The sequence below is a fragment of the Diospyros lotus genome, unplaced genomic scaffold (genome assembly GCF_014633365.1).
Source record: "Diospyros lotus cultivar Yz01 unplaced genomic scaffold, ASM1463336v1 superscaf1, whole genome shotgun sequence".
In the NCBI taxonomy this organism is placed as follows: domain Eukaryota; kingdom Viridiplantae; phylum Streptophyta; class Magnoliopsida; order Ericales; family Ebenaceae; genus Diospyros; species Diospyros lotus.
In genome coordinates, this window is record NW_026267104.1 from 5,176,387 (window position 1) to 5,195,763 (window position 19,377).

The window sequence follows — 19,377 nt, forward strand, 5'->3', positions numbered from 1 at the left end:
TTAAATTCACAATACTCATATTGATCTAATAACTATACCTTTGTCTTTATTTCTCTTGTCTTATGACAAATTCTAAAATGGCTTTTAAAATTGTGATTTAAAAAAAAAAAATCATTGTTCGTTAGGCTGCCGAAGTCGCCTACTTTGACGGAGCAGTCGTTCACCGGTTGCCCGAAACTTTGCGGGTAGGTGACTCACCTCCAGCTGGCGAACATCAAACGCTTAGACACAGGTGTCCTCACCTTCTCCCCCCATGGACCCCCAGTTTATCTTAAGGGGCGCCCCATTCTAGAGAGAAACAAAGCAGTTCAAGGCCAAACCAAAGGCCGAGCAGAACCGAACATTCTTGAAACTCCAGTTATATATATATATATGTGTGTGTGTGTGTATATATAGCGCCAATGATGTATGCTTGTCCCAATGATTATGAAAGCCAGGAGATGGGCTTCGTAGCCATCACGATAACGTAGAGATATGGCCTCCAATCTGACATAGTAGCGTGAAAAGAGGGATCTTTCTTTCCTTCTCAATCTCAAAGTGCGTGCGTGCGTGTGTATATATATATATATGGCGTCTTCGGCGCCTTTTCTGCATTATTCGCCGAGGTTGAGGATCAAGAGTGGGCATTTGGGCTCCTCTTCTTCTCATTCCACGCCGTCGTCTTCGTCGTCGTCGGCTTCGTGTTCTTCGTCCTTCGATACTCGACAGGGCTTGGGCTGGAACTGGAATTTCTGCAATTTTGCCGGTAATTTTGTTGAATTTTATGCGTCTTTGGGGGTTGTTTGGTTCAAATTGAGCCCTTGCCTCTCGGATTATTTGTTCAGATGCTGAATTTGGGGCCCTGTTCGAACTCAAAAGTGCGAGTTCGACTTACAATTAACGAAATTGAGTATTATTCTTGATATGTTTTCTGTAAACCTTGTCAAATGCGTTGATAAAATGAACTTCCTATGCGGGCTTAGTTATAATTTTGATAACGGGAAGAGAGTGAGCTGCCCTTCAAAATTATAGTTTTGTAATTCTGATCATGGTATGGGTGCAGTGGAGATCATTAGAGTTGTCCACATTTATTGAGCTAGCACTGCGCCGGCAACCATTTTGGGTTCTTGTCCAGTTGTTTAGGCTGCAATTCCCCAATGAATCCAACAACTTGAACTCGTGACTTTCCAGTCACCTAAGAGCAATCCTATAAGCAATTATCTAACGTGGAATTGGCTTGATATAGCCCAAATAGCAATTATCTAACGTGGTCGATGTGCCACTGTTGTTTAACTTCACTTTTACTCTTGATGAAGATGGGTTTTTTTACATTGTTGTTTAAGGGCATTGATGGATGAAGATGGGTTTTTTTGAACCTTTGACTACGTATAGTGCCGAAAGAGAAACTTGCCAAATCAAATAACCGAGGAATAGCCATGAGATTTCCTTAGAACCTTGTTACGTGGAGTAAACACAATTCTTATTTGTGCGCATGTTGGATTTGTTTCATACTTATGTCAAGAACCCTAATACATTTATATGTTTCATAAATCTTGTGAATAATCTTTTGTTTTTTAGGATAGTACAGTATTCTTAAGCTCATGTAGTGTATGTTATGCTTGATATGAATTTATCTCGATCGCTTATACAAGTAAATTAAACTGTTCACACCTCTAACTAGACATGTTGAACATATGCATGTCCTTACCCAAACTTTCAGCAGGATACAAATTGAAGTGTACATCTAATGTAGATTTAGATAGAAATAGTATTAATACTCATAAAGTTATCTAATTCATTCATTTGAATAGTATCCTAACAATTGTCCTTGGCATGCAATAAAAGGTGAGAAGAAAATACCATAAACTTGAAGAAATCAAAGGATATTTATCATAAACATGCAAAATGAATCATGTTTAAGTCATCATGTTATAATTAGAGGCTCTAAATTGGTTAAAAAGAAGGTAAGATTATTGAGGATATTATTCATAGAATCAAGGCATGATTATTAAGCTGGGGAAGTATTTTTAGTTTTTTATGTGACTGTAAAATCCTTTTAAAGCTAAAAGAAAAGTTTTATTGGATGTCCATAAGACAAAGTTTGTTGTATGTATCACACAACATATTAGACAGTTTGGTATCAACATATATACACAAAAATGAGCGTAACTGAGAGTAAAACTTTATGGTGGATGTATGGTCTTATAAGAAAAGATAGAATTACAGACGAACTTATCTGTATAAATTGGAATGGCGCTTATGAAAGATATGATAGGTGAGTTGTGATTAAAATACTTTTAGACATGTGAGAAGAAGACCAATAGATGCACCAATATGAAAACTGAATGAAATGGAGGAAGTTTGCAGCAAAACAAGTAAAGGAAGAATAAAGAAAAATTGATAAGAAACTCTTGGACATGATATAAGATATAATGGCTTTATAGAAGATATGATTGTGGATAGAGACGATTGGCAAGTTAAAATTCTTACAGCCAAGTGTTTTGTTAGATGATCAGAGGAGTGTTTTGTTAGACATAGCTTAGAAATATATGGTCACTGGTCAGTGTAAGAATCCAATAGCAGCTAATGCTATATGCATATTGATGGAGGAAGATATGGATGATGAGGGCTAAAATTTACAAGCTATCATATATAAAGTAAAATGATCAAATATTTTTACTATTGTTGCAAATATTTAGAGTGTAAGAGAACATTTGGAAAGTAATAACAACAACAATCACAAGCCTTTATTCCACTAGGTGGGTTCACTACATGAATTCTAGTTCTCTACCCATTTCTATCCATGGCCATATCTTTGTAATAGGTTTATATTCAATGCCATTTTTAGGAGTTTTTTTTATCAAGTTTTCTCTGGTCTTCCTCTATGTCTCTATGTCTTTAGCTAAACATTTTTTATTTGATCCACTCACCTCATAGATGTGTTTGCTAATCTTCTTCCCCCATGTTCAAACTATCTTATTCACGTCTTGCTCACCTTTTCTATAATAAGCATCACTCGAACCTTATTATGTATAATCTCTTTTCTACTTGTGCACTTTTTTTTTTTTGGTATAGCTATACATTCATCTTAATATCTTGATTTCAGATATGTTCATATTTACTTCTCTTTTAGCTTTAAAGGATTTTAAGATTGTATAAAATGATGGACACACTTATTCAATCTAATCATCTTGCCTTAATTCTGTGTGTAGCACTCTCAATAATCTCCCCTTCTTTTTGAACAATTGATCTGAGAGATTTAATTTGATCTTTTCTAGGAACAAATTGGAAAGCAAGAAACACAAATGAAGATGTGTGCGTGGGTGTGTATGAGGGAGGAGGGACCTAGTTAACCTGGTTTTAAAACTGCTTTACTGCTGGGAAACTCCATTTTCCTATGCATTGACTACTTTCCTATCAGAGGGCATATAATTCATGACTGAATCATAAACTTCAGTTTTAAGGCAAGCCGCCAGTTACAAGAATAAGTACGTTCTTAACTGCCATAAGAATTCATATTCAAGGTTATGTTCGAAGGTTGGAAGGAGGCAACAGTATGCTCTACAGGAAAGAACTTGATTATTGTAGAAAAGGAGGACAATTCAGTCCATAATACTACTGTAATTGTTGGGTCAGGCATATTAATGTGACCTTTACTCTTGCATGTTAAGATGATCTTTTCATGGTTTACACTTAAACCCATTGGATGCAACGTAGCAGCATTTACTGCTGCTTCAAGCACACCTTTAGATCTGTAAACATATACTGCAATCAAATGCATATCCTGATAAATCATATTTCACCTAAAAGGAGATATATTTTATATGTTTTTATTGTATATGTTTGCATATGCACGAAGATACAATATTTATATCCTGATTAACTGCCAATCTAGAGTTAAACAACACTTAGCAGCTACAATTTTACACATATAATTTAAAACTGTAAAAGTTCAGTACTACGATAAGCATTGCATTAATGCTTTGGTCTGTGAAACTACTGTGACTGGCTTCAAAATCTGAACTGCAACTGAAGCAGCTTTAAGAATGGAGGAAATATGTAGAGTGACTCATATAGGTACCATGTATCTGATGTGTGCCATGAGCCAGTAATGCTAGCAAAGAACCTTAGTATTGAAACTAAGCCTCAATTCCTTCATTTACAGGAACTGGTCCTGATTATTTGCATATTGAACATTTGGGCTGTCCCAAAATCAAATATTTTATCAATGTGTAGTTCTATATCTGAATTTGTGCTTCTGACTTATTGCTGTCCTCTGATCTTTCTTTTTTTGGTTAAGTCCTTTGATCTTTTCTCTTTAAGCAGTTTCCTATACTTGGATTTTTCTAAATCCCCTTTTCTATTTGGTCTGTGGATTGAACTAAATTTTGCCAGGAGTAAACAATATTTGGAAACATAAAAGCCTTAGAGCTCAAGCTATGAGTACCACTGAAGGAAATGTTGCATCACCAAAGGGCAATGCTAATGTGATAGATAAACCTGATCATCTTCTTGTTCTTGTTCATGGAATATTGGCAAGGTATGTAGTGATTGGAAATACGTATTACAATATTATTCATTAGAAAAACCTCTCAAAAGTAAAGGAAAAGGAAATAAACATAAAAGGATGAAAGAAAATTAATTATTATTGCATACACTATTTTCATTGCAACAATTGTTACTGCGTTATTTATTTGTTGATGTTTGAGATGAGTTTTGGAGGTCTGCTTATAATATTGGCTAGTATAAGTTTTTCTTGCAGTTTTTTCGTTTCTTGCAGTGTTAGCTTTCTGTCAAATTCAAGTCTTAACAGTCTTCTGATCAACTTTGTGATTTGGCATAGTTTGGATATTACAGAATGAACCTGGTCTTCCTTCTATAAGTAAAAAATGAACAGGGTACATTACTTACGATTTTGGTGTCTTCTTTTGATTGCTAATTCCACTAGTTAATTCCATAATTTAGAATTTTAGCTTGTCAAGATGAAAGGTCTTCATTTGTGGGTCATGTGATGCATGTGATATTTTTGTTGGGGAATAGTAGCCTGCATAAGATACGATTATAATATCTCATAAAAAAAGGGTAAAAGAAATTGAAGACTACGTACTAATTGATTTTTGGTGGTAGGGATGGCTCAACCAGATTTGCAGATGTCTGAGTTATGTGCTTTACTGACTATAGCATCCTGTTGACTTGTATACTCTGTATTCATCTTGTGAGCATGGTGAGGCATGTGTGCCAGTTGCTGCCCCAAGTTGGAGAATAAGGTGTTCACGTGGAGTCTGTGACTAGTTACAAATGTTTTTTTCCAGTGATGAAAATTTGTTGCATGTGTTTGCATGCATGTAGTTGTTCCAGAAGATGCACATTTTGTCACTTACTAGCTTGTCTTGTTAATCTTTCCTCTATCTGAGATATTTTCCTTTCATGTTCAAATTGGTATCGACTTCCTTTAGTTATCAACTGAAAAGATAAACAAGCAGTATGTGTTTATAATTGGCCTCACCCCATCAATTTTGTTAGTTTCTTCTAATACTCCCTTCTCTGTTAACCAATCTCAAAAGTATTATGATCTTTCTGAGAATAATGATAATTATTATTATTATTGGCTTCAACGGGAGGGACAACATTCCTTCCTTAATTTATTATGCTGTGTACATGCTTTCTTGAAGAAATGGTTCTGTTTCGGTATTTTGCTCCAGTTTTGCATTGCAGTCAAATCTTGTATCTGATTTGCATGCCAATGTTAATTATAATGAATGAGAGTAATGGTTTTAATGCTTTTTTCAGCTTGTATATAAACTGATTTTGGTTTGACTTATCCTCTAAGTAATGCAGTCCAAGTGATTGGATATATGTAGAAGCAGAGTTGAAGAGATGTCTTGGAAGGAACTTTTTAATATATGGTATGGTCTTCTAGAAAATTTACCACGCTCCTTTTTCTGTATAACTACTTGTTTTAATTTGCAATAAATAGATATGGTTGATTTGCATGAGAACTGGCATCATTTGGGGGAATTAATTATCTGGTCATTATTATGAACTGAAGCAGGAAGGATTAATAACATGTTGGCTGATAGAGTAGATGTTTTCTTATCCTTCAGAAAAAGCATAATTTTTATTGGAAAATGAATAATGAAAGAGGTGTCTGGTGGGACAGTTGGGTTGAATGGTTGAATTCGTAGGAAAGACCTGCTATCTTATTATTTACTTGAGGGCATGGTTTTGGTTTTGGGTGAAAGGCCCACAATCTTTTGTCAAGGATTTGAATTCATTAGTTATTTTTCATTGATTTGTATTCTGTCAAATTGGTCGCAGAAATATGCAATCTACTGTTTTAAAAATGTAGTCCCAAGCTATGCTAATTTCAATATATATATATATGTATGTATGTATGTATATGTAAGTTTATTCATTGCTGTGCAGCAAGTTCATGTAACACTTATACAAAAACCTTTGCTGGTATTGATGGAGCCGGAAAAAGATTAGCAGATGAGGTGAGTATATTTTTCCTGCATGCATGTGTGTGTTCTTATGTTGTCTATTTCTTAATTTTATTTTGTAGTTTAATAGCCACAGCCTATTACTGTGCTTATAGCTCAGGTTGACACATGGATATCCAGTTTTGAATTTTAAGCAGAAATTTTGCCAAAAAATGTGGCTAAAAAATGAAGCAACCAACTTATTACTATAGGGCTGCTTATTTTATTTTTATTCCATTAGAATATCATTGTATATGGCTGCACATATCTGTGGTAAGAGAGGTACGGTGGCAAGAAAAATTGAGTTGAAAGGGCATTGTCCCTTCCTAGTACTCTCAGTTGATCTACCCTCTATTGACCTTTCCGAGCTTTTTTTTCCTTATTAAAAACCTTCTTTTCTTCTTACCAAAAACCAAATAAATTGACAATTGATATGGTTCAGCCGCTGGCAGTGGTTAGAAGTTGAACCATTACTTTATTCTCTTTTCAATATTGCTTCTTCCAAGTTTCTAGGAAAGCCAGCACAGGTTGGCATTTTTTAGTTTTAAACATGCAGTTATGGTGTAGTAACAAATTATTCATTATGTTCTGTGTGGACTTTTTTTTATAAACAGGTCATGCAAGTAGTGAAAAGGACGGAGAGCCTGAAAAAGATTTCCTTTTTAGCCCATTCTCTTGGTGGATTGTTTGCCAGATATGCAGTTGCTGTCCTTTATTCACCAGATGCCTTTGGCAGTGACCACTTTCATGAAGTACCTGCTTCTACCAATACAAACTCAAAAACTGCCTGTTCTTCTAGACAAGGTGTGATCGCAGGGTTGGAGCCTGTAAATTTTATTACGTTGGCAACTCCACATCTTGGGGTGAGAGGAAAGAAGCAGGTTCGTTCTCATTGGTAGTGCCTGCTCTGTTAATATGATTGCTGCATAACATTGATACCACTATGAGGTTGCTTCTTGTCATACTTTTTTATGTCAAGACGTGGTAGTAACAATAAGGTTGCTCATTTGTAGCTGGAAGGTTACGTTCAAACTTGTGGAGACAACCTCTTTGCAAAAAAAGCAAGGGGAAGACTCTGTAAATTTACGACCTCCCCCAAACCCTTGCAAAGTGAGGAGCCTCATGCATTGGGGACACCTTTTTATACAGATTCTCTCACGGGCTTGTATACTGTTTTACTTGAGCATTTCTTGTGGGGTAAAAGTAAGGCAACAAATCTTGCATTACACACATGGTTAGAATTACACTATTGTTAATTGTATTACTCATGCAATTCAGTGAATAAATTCTTCTATGAACTTATGCTGTTCAGGTTTAATTTCATTCTTTCGTTATTTTATAAAAAATTCATACTTTCTGTTGACATTTTATGCTGCAGCTTATGATTCCTTACACTATTTGCTTGACTCTTTTATTTGTCATATCATTATATTTCTTTCATTAAGAGTTGAGCTGCTGTTCTTGGCATTTGATTTTCTTCTAATTTCTTTTCCATCTTTTATTTTAATACATGCCACTAGTACATGGTAGGTTAAAAATCTTCTCTTTCCCTTGTAAAAGAAGGCTTTCTTTGAGAACCAATGGTTATATGTTTATTACTTTGTAAAGAATGAACTTTTTATAACCCTCTATCTAATAGCTTAAACTTTTAGATGATATGGTGTTAAAACAATTCAACATGGTATAAGAGTATACAAAAGTCCTGAGTTTAAAACTCATTGTTAATCTAATATTAAATTGTTGCACGTGTTTGGACCAATTGTGTAGTGAAAGCTTGGTCACATGTGAGAGGGCGTGTTGAGAGTAAAATTGATAACATATAACAATGGTTATCATATTTGAATCTTGAATTCTGAAAAGAGTAACAATGTCTTCATTGTTGATTGCTAGTGGTTAGACCCGTGGAAACTGATTTCCAGACAGTTGATTTGTTTTTCATGATTCAGCTTCCACTACTTTTTGGAGTTCCAATCTTAGAAAAGCTTGCTCCACCAATTGCTTCTGTTTTTGTTGGTCGAACTGGTAGACAGCTATTCCTCACTGATGGTAAACCCAACAAGCCACCTCTTCTATTAAGAATGGCATCTGATTGTGAAGATGGAAAATTTATGTGAGTGAAAGAATTTTTTCCCCTCCCATTTCGTTTTGATGGTGTGGAGAATTTTATTTTCAACACCATTCTGAAACTCCTTTTATGATTCTGTTATCTGGCAGCTCATCCCTTGGTGCATTCAGATGTCGTATTCTTTATGCAAATGTCTCTTATGACCGTATCCTGCTGCAGTATTATTGGTTTACTGCTATACCAACACGGCAATTTTTTTTTCTTTCTTTTATGCATTTTTTCTGTTCCCAATGAATCGAATGTTCTTCTTTCCTTAAAATTATCCAGATATGGTTGGTTGGCGTACATCCTCTATAAGAAGGGAGAAAGAACTTTTCAAGGTGATTTAGTGTTTTACTTGTCATAAATTGCTTTGCATGCTGGTTAAGATTCTCCAAGTCTTTTGGATGTGAGCATACAGTTAGAGATCAAATAACAAGACTGATGAGTACTTTTGACTGTAACTGCCACCAAATGGTCTTTTGGTGTGGTTAAATTGCAATTACAGAGTAATCAAATTGTGCAAACCTAAACAATTAAATTTCAAGTCAGTAGTGTATGCTCAAGTTCTTAATCCCACTATGATGTTTCTTAACAAATACTGCAGCCTCCTAGTATGTCCCTGGATGGTTACAAGCATGTTGTGGATGTTGAATATTACCCGCCAGTTTTATCTGAAGGTCCCCATTTTCCTCCGGAAGCAGCTAAAGCGAAGGAGGCAGCACAGACTGCACCTAACACACAGAATACGGTGGAGTATCACGAAATTATGGAAGGTAAGTACCAGTTGCAAACCTCTTTTATTCTCCATTGTTGCTAACAACAAATAGGTTAGAACAATAACATTTTTAATTTATTTATTGACAGAGGAAATGATTCTTGGCCTGCAACGGTTAGGATGGAAGAAGGTTGATGTCAGCTTTCACTCCGCCTTCTGGCCTTTCTTTGCCCATAACAATATTCATGTACTGTTCTCAAAGATCTTGCTGTCTGCGTCAGTTACATCCATGGTCCCTTATCTTTTGAAGTTAACTTTCATTATCATGTGGAACAGGTGAAAAATGAATGGCTTCACAATGCCGGAGTAGGTGTAGTTGCTCATGTTGCAGACAGCATAAAACAACAAGAAATGCAACAAGATTCTAACTCATTTATTGCAGCTAGCTTGTAACTGTGAATTGTATGCTAGTCAACAGTAAGCTTGTTACGCAACTGATAGAATTTAATTGGCCCATAATAAAATTTTCTTTGTTATGATGACAGCTCGACTAAAAATTAACTCGTATTGTGTCAGTTAAAGGGCCATTGTGATAGGGCTTTTAATTTTCTGTTTTCAGTCTTGATTATTTATTTTTTCATCATATTGTTTGATTTGAGAGTGGCACAAGTAGTGATTTGAGGAGCAGATGGAAGTGCCAGTCTGTTGCTGGGGTGGCACGGCATAGAAAATAACACAAACTTGTTGGTTAATACAACACTACTTCCCTTGGTTTCTCCATCATATTCCGTAAACTAAAGATGTATATTTGCATCAGATTAGGACCTGACCTGAGAAACTGCTGTAGCATCTATATATGGTGGAGAAGGAAGGGAGAATTGTAAAGAAGAGGGATTGATTGAAAACGGCCAGCTCTCTCCTCAAGTCTAAGGAGCTGATGCTATGGGCTCGGGTCAGTGCTGGAAAGATTCAGTTTCAAGAGAACTTTCCCAGTTGAGGCATTTGCTGCTGGACAGTGATGGAAAGCCTCCAGGCACCGGCAAGTCCCATACATGGCTGCTTCTTCATATATATATATATGATTGTTTAGCTTTCGTCTATATATTTACCACTGTTACAAACACCAGTTACTCTTTATCTGTTATTGGGCTTGTTTTTGTTTGGCACTTCAGTTTCAGTTTTCAAAGTTGTGGTTGTCAAAATTAGCTATGATATTAATATACTCTCAATGGTTCTTAATGATAGATTAAAAGTATGGTTGGTTTCTTAGTTCCCAATATTAAGCCATAAGGCTTGTGTCTTTTTCATTTTTTTTATTAAAGAATACGATAGAAGTGGGACTATTAGTGTAGCAATCTTTGTGCGATCATAAAGATTCTGTGTTATTAGAAAATTTCTTATTCAAGCCATAACTAGGGAAGGTGGGTGACAAGTCTCTTCACCTTCGTCCCACTAACTTACATAATAGAAACTCACACATTGCACTGCAATAAAAGTGTACTTGTTATACACGGGTTTCACGTTTGAGAATTAAACCCTTGACCCAAGGAAATGAGAGAAACCTCTTTACTAACTGGACTACTGCCAAGGTGGTAGAATTGTGTCTATTTAATAATTTTGTTATATTAAATCTTTTATTACAGGATAAAAAAAAAAGAGAATGGAAAGTATTACATTTGTATTTTTTTTTTAATTTTTTTTGAGGGTTTTATACTTTTTTTTATCCAAAAGCGTACTTTTCTAATAAAAAAATTTTACTTCTAAAATAATGAAAAATAAAAAAAATAAAAACATGAAACAATTGGGAACACTAGTGTGAGACTACTTTACAAATAAGCTCGTTGGGGCTTGCTCCAAGTATTCCGTTGATGCTGGGATTGAACAGACCACAAGCAGGGGGGAGCATGAGAAAGAATGCTTTTGTTTTCACAATATGAACATGATCGTGCTGGTTTTATAATTATAACGAACAACAATCCAACTCTGCAAACATGCAGCATCTTCAGTATAAATGAATGTTTCTCATGCTTAGAACATGGTTGCTACAAGGTTAAAAACAACTTTGAACCAGAGCATTGTGGATTCAACTTGTACATGATAAATCCACTGCCACCAGCACAAACATAATTCCCAAAACTACTGCATTTTGACAGGAGTTTAATCATTCATCCAAGTTATGCTACTTAGAAATAAGAGAAGGCGAAACTTTACAGCTGATGTCGCATAATTACTACATCTTCTTGCAACCGTTTCGTTAGACAAAAATTGGGTGCACTCAAATATGGCACTCGTCCAGTCGATTTTTGTGAAGTTGAAATGCAGGATTAACCCAAGCTCCACAGTTGCACTGCATACCCGCCCAGTTGAAGGAGCCCAAGCGCGCTTTGCAGCCAATGCACTGCAGCTTGTCTCCCACACAACCTTCTTGAACTGTCATTCATAACACAAGCTACATAAGCAATTCAAATCACAAGAGGAACCAATAAATAGAAAGAACTATAAATGGAAGAGTTCTTAGTTCTTACTGACCTACATCCATCCACTTCATGGGCTCCACAAATATGGATGAGCATTGGAGAGGCTCATTCCCTGTTTCCAAGGAATTATTTTTTCTCTTTCTCCATTTAAAGCATTTTTGACCGGCACCACACTCATGAGGGACTATGAGCTCTTGTGAAGCGACAATTCTTCGACATTTCTTACAGCGATATATTACTTGAGGTTTCAGCACAGATCCCGAATCAGAATTATTAGGTGCTACCATTTGCGGTTCACTACTTTTACCCTCTGATCCCATGTTCTCTGCACAATGCCACGATGAACATGAAGCAAGATTTAAAGAATAAAACCAGACCTGAAGTTTGCAGTATCTAGCAGTTCTTATGAAAGACTGAACAAAAGGGCAGAGGGCATCAACTTGAAATAAGTATAACGATTATGGCAGTGCCAAAAATCAATGTCACGAACATGAATGACGTCCAAGTCATTTTGGAACATGTCAATCCTAAAAAACCCAATGATTCTTGTAATAATATGTATAGTTATTAGAGAGGATAAGACCAATGCATTTTTACAAAAAAGAACTTCAATGTTGGTAAGAGATGAAAGTTATTTAGTAAAATCAACAAGTCATATTAGCACTAATCTTATGATTGTAGATCCTTTAATAAGAGAACTACGACCAAAAACATTTAATGAACATGTTGAAAGGATGGGTATTTTTGGACGTCATTAGTTATATTGTATTATGATTCTATTAAGTTTATACATTTGACACTTTGAGCTCATTTATGTGTTTCTGATATTTTTTTGTTTTCTATTTGTATACATAATTGTTTTAGAATGATGTTGACAGAAATAGTCTTATAAGGAAGACATTAAAATTGGACCGTTATGATTATCTTCATTCAAAGTCATGTTAAGTTGGAAGTTAGTGTTGTGGTATATGGAAGGAATTACATTGAAAAAAAATGACATATAACCACCATGACTCACATTAATATTTCAACTTAATAATGATATAACATTATAACAAATGTAAGGAAAATTTTAGTATGATATTTTGTGCACATTACGATCTTTTTATTAAATCGTAAAAGCAATATCATACGAGACAAGTGAGAGAATGTAAGAATTATTTTGACTCACATGATATTTAAGTTTATTTTATTATAATGATCGTATTTATTTGATAAAATAATAAAAAATTTAATAAGATAATTAAATACTAAAATCCTATTCGTTTTGAAGAGATATGACTCTTGATAAGCCTTGATAGAAGGCTACAACTAAACATATAAATAGAAGTTTGGATAATGGAGAATAATTGTATGTTAATTTGATTTCCTGTTGATAGGGGTAGAGAGATAATTGTAGTACTGTTCTAAAAATCGGGCTAGGCGCCCGCTTAGGCGCCGCCTAGGCACTAGGCGGCCGCTAGCTACCTCGAAATTGCCCTATTTGGGCCTCTTAGGCGCCAGCCCGAGTAATCGGCCGGCTTGGGCGCTTAGTCGGCCAGCGCGCCTAGGGTTTTTTTCGGCTTTAAATATCAGCTTTTTAGGGTTTTTTTTGCTAAATCATAAATCAAATCTGTTAGCGTCTCCCCCTCTTCACTCTCTTCTCACCTCAATGCCGCCAAGCTTCATCGGCCCGCTAGTAGCTCACCGCCGTCGCTGCGTCCAGCTCCATCCTCACCGCCAAGCTTCATCGTCACCGCCTCTTATTCGTCGCGTCCTCCTCGTCCTTGTTGCCTCAGTGTCGTCGTCATCGCCGCCCCTGTCCTCACCGTCGAGCTCCATCTCCGCCGCGGCAAGCTCCATCTCCGTCAACTCGTAACCTCTCTCTCCCTCCCTCTCTCTCTCTGTGGGTTGTGCGTTTGCTGTGTTTCTGGTTTCTTTTTTATGTTTTTTATTTTATTTCATTTTCTTTTCTATTTATATACAATTATTAGATTTATATTTAGTTTTTATTATTAATTATATATATTCTATAATATTTCAAAAAAATCTGCTACTTGTTTATAGTATATTGATGTTTTTATTATTGATTATATTTCTGTTTTTATTATATTGTAAAACATAAATTATTTTCCTATTTTATTGTCTTAATTTGAATCATTTGATTATTTTACAGATATGTTATTGTTATTTTGAATATTAAGTGAGGTTATTGGTTATATATAGGTTTCTATTGCAAGTTTCTTCAATTAAATTAAAAATGTCGGATGAGACTCGAAGTAAGGGAGCATCGTCTGATGCAGCTTCGATTTTTAAAAGAAAGTCCAATGATATTGGATGGGAGTATGGAATGTTAATTGATCCGAAGAATATGGATAAAATTAAATGTAAGTTGTGTGGTAAAGTTATGTTTGGCGGAGTTTACAGAATAAAAGAACACATAGGTCATATTTTCGGAAATGTTTCTGCATGTCCAAAATCTTCTCCAGATGATAAAGCCAAATGCAAGAATGATATTGCTGAGGCAAAGAGTAAGAAGAAGAAGGAGGAAGATTTGAGTGAGATCTTCTGTTAATATTTCTAAAGGGGGGGATGATGAAGATGAATTGAAAGAGTTAGGTAGCAAAAAAACGCCCCATACTCTTGGTCCTATGGATAAGTTTGCAACCTCCATCAGTCTTAAAACTTGTTTGACGAAAAGGCAGCAAAATATCAATGAAGCACTTTTTAAAGAAAGAACACAGACTGTTTGTGAGTATTGTGCGAGATGGGTGTATGAAGCTGGTATTCCTTTCAATGCTATAGATCATGATAACTTCAAATTGTTTGTTGAGGCGGTTAGTCAATTTGGCCCGGGCTTCAAACCTCCCAGTCAATACCAGTTGAGAGAACCGTTGTTAAAGGGAGAAGTGGATAGAACTAAAGAATTACTAAAGAAGCATGAAGAAGAGTGGGCACAAAATGGGTGCTCCATCATGACAGATGCTTGGATAGACAGAAAAAGAAGGAGCATCATGAACCTATGTGTTAATTCTAATGCAGGTACTGTTTTTTTGTCTTCCAGAGAGTCTTCAGACGAAGCACATACAAGTGAATTCATTTTTGAATATGTGGACAAGTGCATTGAACAAGTTGGCCCACAAAATGTCATCCAAGTAGTAACAGACAATGCTGCCAACAATATGGGAGCGGCAAAATTATTGAAATTGAAGAGGCCAAATATTTTTTGGACATCATGTGCTACTCACACTATTAATTTGATGCTTGAAAGTATTGAAAAACTACCGAAGTTTAAAAAAGTCATTGATCAGGCCAAGAGTTTGACAATCTTCATTTATGCACACCATAAGACCTTATCCTTAATGAGATCATTTACAAAGAAGATGGATATTGTGAGACCGAGAGTCACTAGATTCGCTTCTTCTTTCCTTACTTTGAAAAGTTTGATGGAGAAAAAAGTTCAAATGAGGACAATGTTTACTAGCTTTGAATGGGATGAGTGCAAATGGTCAAAGACTGTTAAAGGGAAAGCAACATATGCTACTGTGATGAGTATTACTTTTTGGAATGGTGTGAATTTATGCCTTAAGGTTTTTGCTCCTTTTTTGAAGGTGCTTTGAATTGTTGATGCAGATAAAAAGCCTTCTATGGGCTTTTTATATGGAGAGCTTAAGCATGCAAAGGAAGCTATTAAAGAGGCCCTAAATAATATTGAGAAGAACTATCAGCCTATTATAGAGATTATTGAAGCAAGGGTGAAAGATAGGCTAGATAGTCCACTACATTTTGCGGCTTACCTTTTGAATCCCTATTACTTTTTTAAGGATATGGGTATAAAACTTGATCATGAAGTCATGGATGGATTTTTTAACTGTGTGGAGATGTTTTATGATGCCAATGGTGAATTGCAAGGTCATGTTGTAAATATTGAGTTGCCAAAATATACTCATAAAGAAGGAATTTTTGGAAAATCGTGGGCAACTCAAGGGTGTGCAGAAAATGATGACAATTATAATCCAGGTATAAAATTTATTTAATCATTTTCTTAGTTTCTATTATGTATAAGTTTATTTACTTTATACTTGTTTGACCTATGTAGTTAAATGGTGGATAACTTATGGAAATCACACTCCAAACTTGCAACGAATGGCGATAACGATCCTCTCATTAACCAGTAGTTCGTCTGGTTGTGAAAGAAATTGGAGCACTTTTGAAGGGGTTAGTGTATACTTTAAAACGTTTTTAATACTTTAATTTCATTATTCCTATCATTTAAAAACTTAAAGTGATATTACTTTTATTTTATTTATGTAGATACATACGGAGAAAAGAAATAGACTGGATGTGCATCGATTGAACAATCTTGTCTATGTCCAATTTAATGCAAAACTGATGAACAAGCAAAAGAGGGAGAAGGAAATGAATTTTGATGTGCTACTTGCTAGTGATGCCAGCAATGCACAAGGATGGATTGTTGAAGGAGGAGATGATGAAGAAATTGATCCTGATACGAGGCTTACTTGGGAAGTGGTTGGTGAAGCATCTGGAGCAGACGAGATGCTTCAACCTCGAAGAAGTTCTAGGATGAGAGAGCTTCATGAAGATGATTTCCAATTAGAAGAAGAAGAAGATGAGCAAGAGCTCAATGAATTTGATTTTGAGTCTGATGAAGATCATGTATTAGAAGAATATGGAGAGGAAGAAGTCTAATTAGATAGTTAGATACTTAAATTCTTCAAGTATGGTTTATGTTGCATTATTGTTGCTTTTATCTTATTGAACCTAGAACTGATCTATAACAATTTGTTTTCTCATGCTTAACTCGATATTTCACTTGTCATTCCATTATTGTTGTATTATTGGTTTATGTTGCATTACTAATGCTTTTCAACTTTGATTTAATTGAAAATAACATCAAATTACATCACAAAATTAAAAAAAAAAAAAAAAATAGCAGTTTTCCTAGGCCCCGCCTAGGCGCCCGACTAGCGCCTAGCGCCTTTTAGAACACTGAACTGTACATTAATTTGATTTCCTGTTGATAGGGGTAGAGAGTTGACCAAACTTCTATTTATATGTTTAGTTGTAGCCTTCCATCGAGACTTAGTTGTAGCCTTCCATCGAGACTTATCAAGAGTCGTATCTCTTCAAAACCAATAGGATTTTAGTATTTAATTATCTTTTTAAATTATTTATTATTTTATCAAATAAAGATCATATATAATAAAATAAACTTAAAATATCATTTGAGTCAAAATAATTCATATAGAAAAAGCCCAACATAGCATTCTCGATATAAACTCTGTGGAAGTTTGTCAAGAAACAATGTTAAAAGAAGGGAATCAGCATAGTAGTAATTGTTTATAAAACATAATCTATGCCCAACAAGTTCATGTGACAATGAGAGGGCATGCATGAAAGGAAAATATTTTGAGAGATATTATTCCAGGAAAAAAAAATAGAAATTAACATATTTTATTATTTGTTTTAGTATATATATCTTATTTCTTTCTTTCCTAAGATGTTTCCATTATTTAGTATTCTAGTATTTTAATCTTTGATTATGTTCTCTAATTGAGATTAGTGTTTTGCATCAATTGGTATCAAAGCCAAAATTCCTGCCTTCAAAATCCAAATTTCTCCAGTTCCTTCATCATCTTCGCATCAATCCACCAACACCATGCTTCACCCATTCACAACCTTCATCAACCATTAGAAGCCCTTGGAATCACCAGGCAACAACTAGTCCTCAGTAGAATGAATCACATAAACAGGCATATTTCCTGAACTCTTAGTTTCCACTGACTTTTGCTGACCCATTTTGGGTTCCTGGGCCAGATTATATTTTTGTTACAACAAAGGAATGGGGAGTAAACCACAAGTGGTTCTCTCAGAAAGAAAATATCATCTCTGAAGAATGGGCTTCAACAACTATCAACCTATAGGTTAAGCCTAAGAATTGAAATCACAGTCACTGGGCTGTTCATCATCATCACTCTTCTATCTATTCTATCCCAATATGCTTATCCGTTTTTAATATAAATCTTTTAAAATTCAAATGAACTGTCGTGTCTTTTAGCAATGGCATCACTAAACAACAAGAACAACAATCACAAGCCATAATCCCACTATGTGGAATGGCAATGATATCACTAATCAAGTCTGAAGAAAATATATTTGTTGGCACATATCTAAACAACATAACAAGATAGAAGCTTGAAAAAAAAAAAAAAAGAGAGCTTGTGCTTGTCTTCCGAAAGCTCAAAATCATCAGATATGTTGATATGTTTATCCAAAATACATAATTCATCCAAGAAAATAAATGCAAGTAGCATCAACATCCACCTAGAGATATCTAGCCATTTCCTAGCTACGTGATGAAATTCATTGTATCCTAAAAAATGCAAAGAAGACATGATTTCCTGTATCTTCTCTTAGATCAGTATTTCAATAATATCTAAGCTACTTTTGGAATAGAACACCATCAGTCCACCAAAATAGAAGAATCCACCAACCCATAAACAAATATTAAATCAAATGCCAAACAATTACATAGCTTCAGCAAAGTAAAAGTCTAAACCAAAACTTCCCACTATCTCCACATAAAGAATTCAGATTCCTTCATGTCAAAACCTCTCTAATTTTTGGAAAGATTCGCCTCAAATTAAGAACATTCAGAGAACAACTTGGCAACTACTGTTTCAAAAACCTAAAAATTCTTGAGATTGGTAAACAATTAACCACTTAGTTGGAATTATATTTCGTCAGTGCAAGACGTAAGCAGATGCAGAGCCCACTTTAAACACTCCCACACTGTTTTTCCAAAGAACAATTTACCACACACAAATAACCCGTCAGTGAGTTCTGTACCCAAGCTCCCCGTAACGCCAACAAATCAACTAAAGCAAAATTCTTTCAGTATCGCCAAAGCTAGAACGCCCAAAATAAGCGGCTAGGGCTAATAGATAGAGACAATCAAACTGAGAAATTCTGGGACAAAATTAACCGTGCAATAGCAAGATAATAGACGTGTATTGCATGTATCTACAGGAGAGAGAAAGTGCGTGTGTACCGAAAGAAAGCAACACAATCGCCAAGCAAACGATCGATTTGCTGAATCAGAACTTCTCCACTTGCATCTGATCGATTTGCAAGATCAGAACTTAAGTAGAATCGCGGCTTCATATAAAGCCTAATTCTGTTCTGTTTCGGATTACAAATCCTAGAAGGATTATGTTCATAATCCTAAATCTGAACTTTCCTTTGCGTTTTATTTATTATTATTTTGATAAAGAATTAAAAAGAGAAATATTATGCAAGAAAAATTCCACCTATGCCTAGCATAATTGGGAAAAGTATTTTTAACATTTAAAAAAAATACTTAAAAGAGTATATTTGAAGTTTACTGTTACATTATAACTTTTTTTATTGTTAGTTAACCATAGTTAAAATTCATAAAATAATTAAAATATTTTTATATTTATATTCATTATCTTATTTTCTCATTTTTCTTTCTCCCTGGTTCTCAAATTCCTCCTCTATTTCTGTCTCAATGAGTGACGAATGGTGAATGGTGAATGGTGAATGGTGCAGGCGACCAGGCAGTCCCCCATATCTCGAATTTTAGATCCTATACTA

General features: G+C 35.1%; 2 protein-coding genes across 7 annotated transcripts; one reads left to right on the forward strand and one right to left on the reverse strand.

Annotated features, from left to right (window-relative positions):
• Window positions 1-258: 258 nt before the first annotated feature.
• On the forward strand, window positions 259-9,819 carry LOC127792881 (uncharacterized). Of its 3 annotated transcripts, XM_052323515.1 has the most exons (13): window positions 599-745; window positions 3,258-3,467; window positions 4,375-4,519; window positions 5,818-5,885; window positions 6,406-6,476; window positions 7,076-7,342; window positions 7,475-7,664; window positions 8,385-8,571; window positions 8,676-8,731; window positions 8,854-8,906; window positions 9,173-9,341; window positions 9,433-9,530; window positions 9,620-9,819. In XM_052323515.1, exons 3-13 carry the CDS (start codon window positions 4,419-4,421, stop codon window positions 9,734-9,736), a joined length of 1,377 nt encoding a protein of 458 aa, XP_052179475.1. In that variant the 5' UTR covers window positions 599-745; window positions 3,258-3,467; window positions 4,375-4,418; the 3' UTR covers window positions 9,737-9,819. The 3 variants fall into 3 exon arrangements, with proteins under 3 accessions (XP_052179473.1, XP_052179474.1, XP_052179475.1); XM_052323513.1 differs by lacking the exon at window positions 3,258-3,467 and having other exon boundaries at window positions 259-745; XM_052323514.1 differs by lacking the exons at window positions 3,258-3,467; window positions 7,475-7,664 and having other exon boundaries at window positions 264-745; window positions 8,408-8,571.
• Window positions 9,820-11,265: 1,446 nt separating this feature from the next.
• LOC127792883 (probable inactive dual specificity protein phosphatase-like At4g18593) lies at window positions 11,266-18,967 on the reverse strand. 4 transcript variants are annotated; one of them, XM_052323517.1, is made up of 3 exons: window positions 18,812-18,967; window positions 11,813-12,085; window positions 11,266-11,713 (listed from the first exon to the last, which is right to left on the reverse strand). In XM_052323517.1, exons 2-3 carry the CDS (start codon window positions 12,078-12,080, stop codon window positions 11,559-11,561), a joined length of 423 nt encoding a protein of 140 aa, XP_052179477.1. In that variant the 5' UTR covers window positions 12,081-12,085; window positions 18,812-18,967; the 3' UTR covers window positions 11,266-11,558. The 4 variants fall into 4 exon arrangements, with proteins under 4 accessions (XP_052179477.1, XP_052179478.1, XP_052179480.1 ...); XM_052323518.1 differs by lacking the exon at window positions 18,812-18,967 and adding an exon at window positions 18,577-18,741; XM_052323520.1 differs by lacking the exon at window positions 18,812-18,967 and adding an exon at window positions 18,610-18,726.
• Window positions 18,968-19,377: the final 410 nt, after the last annotated feature.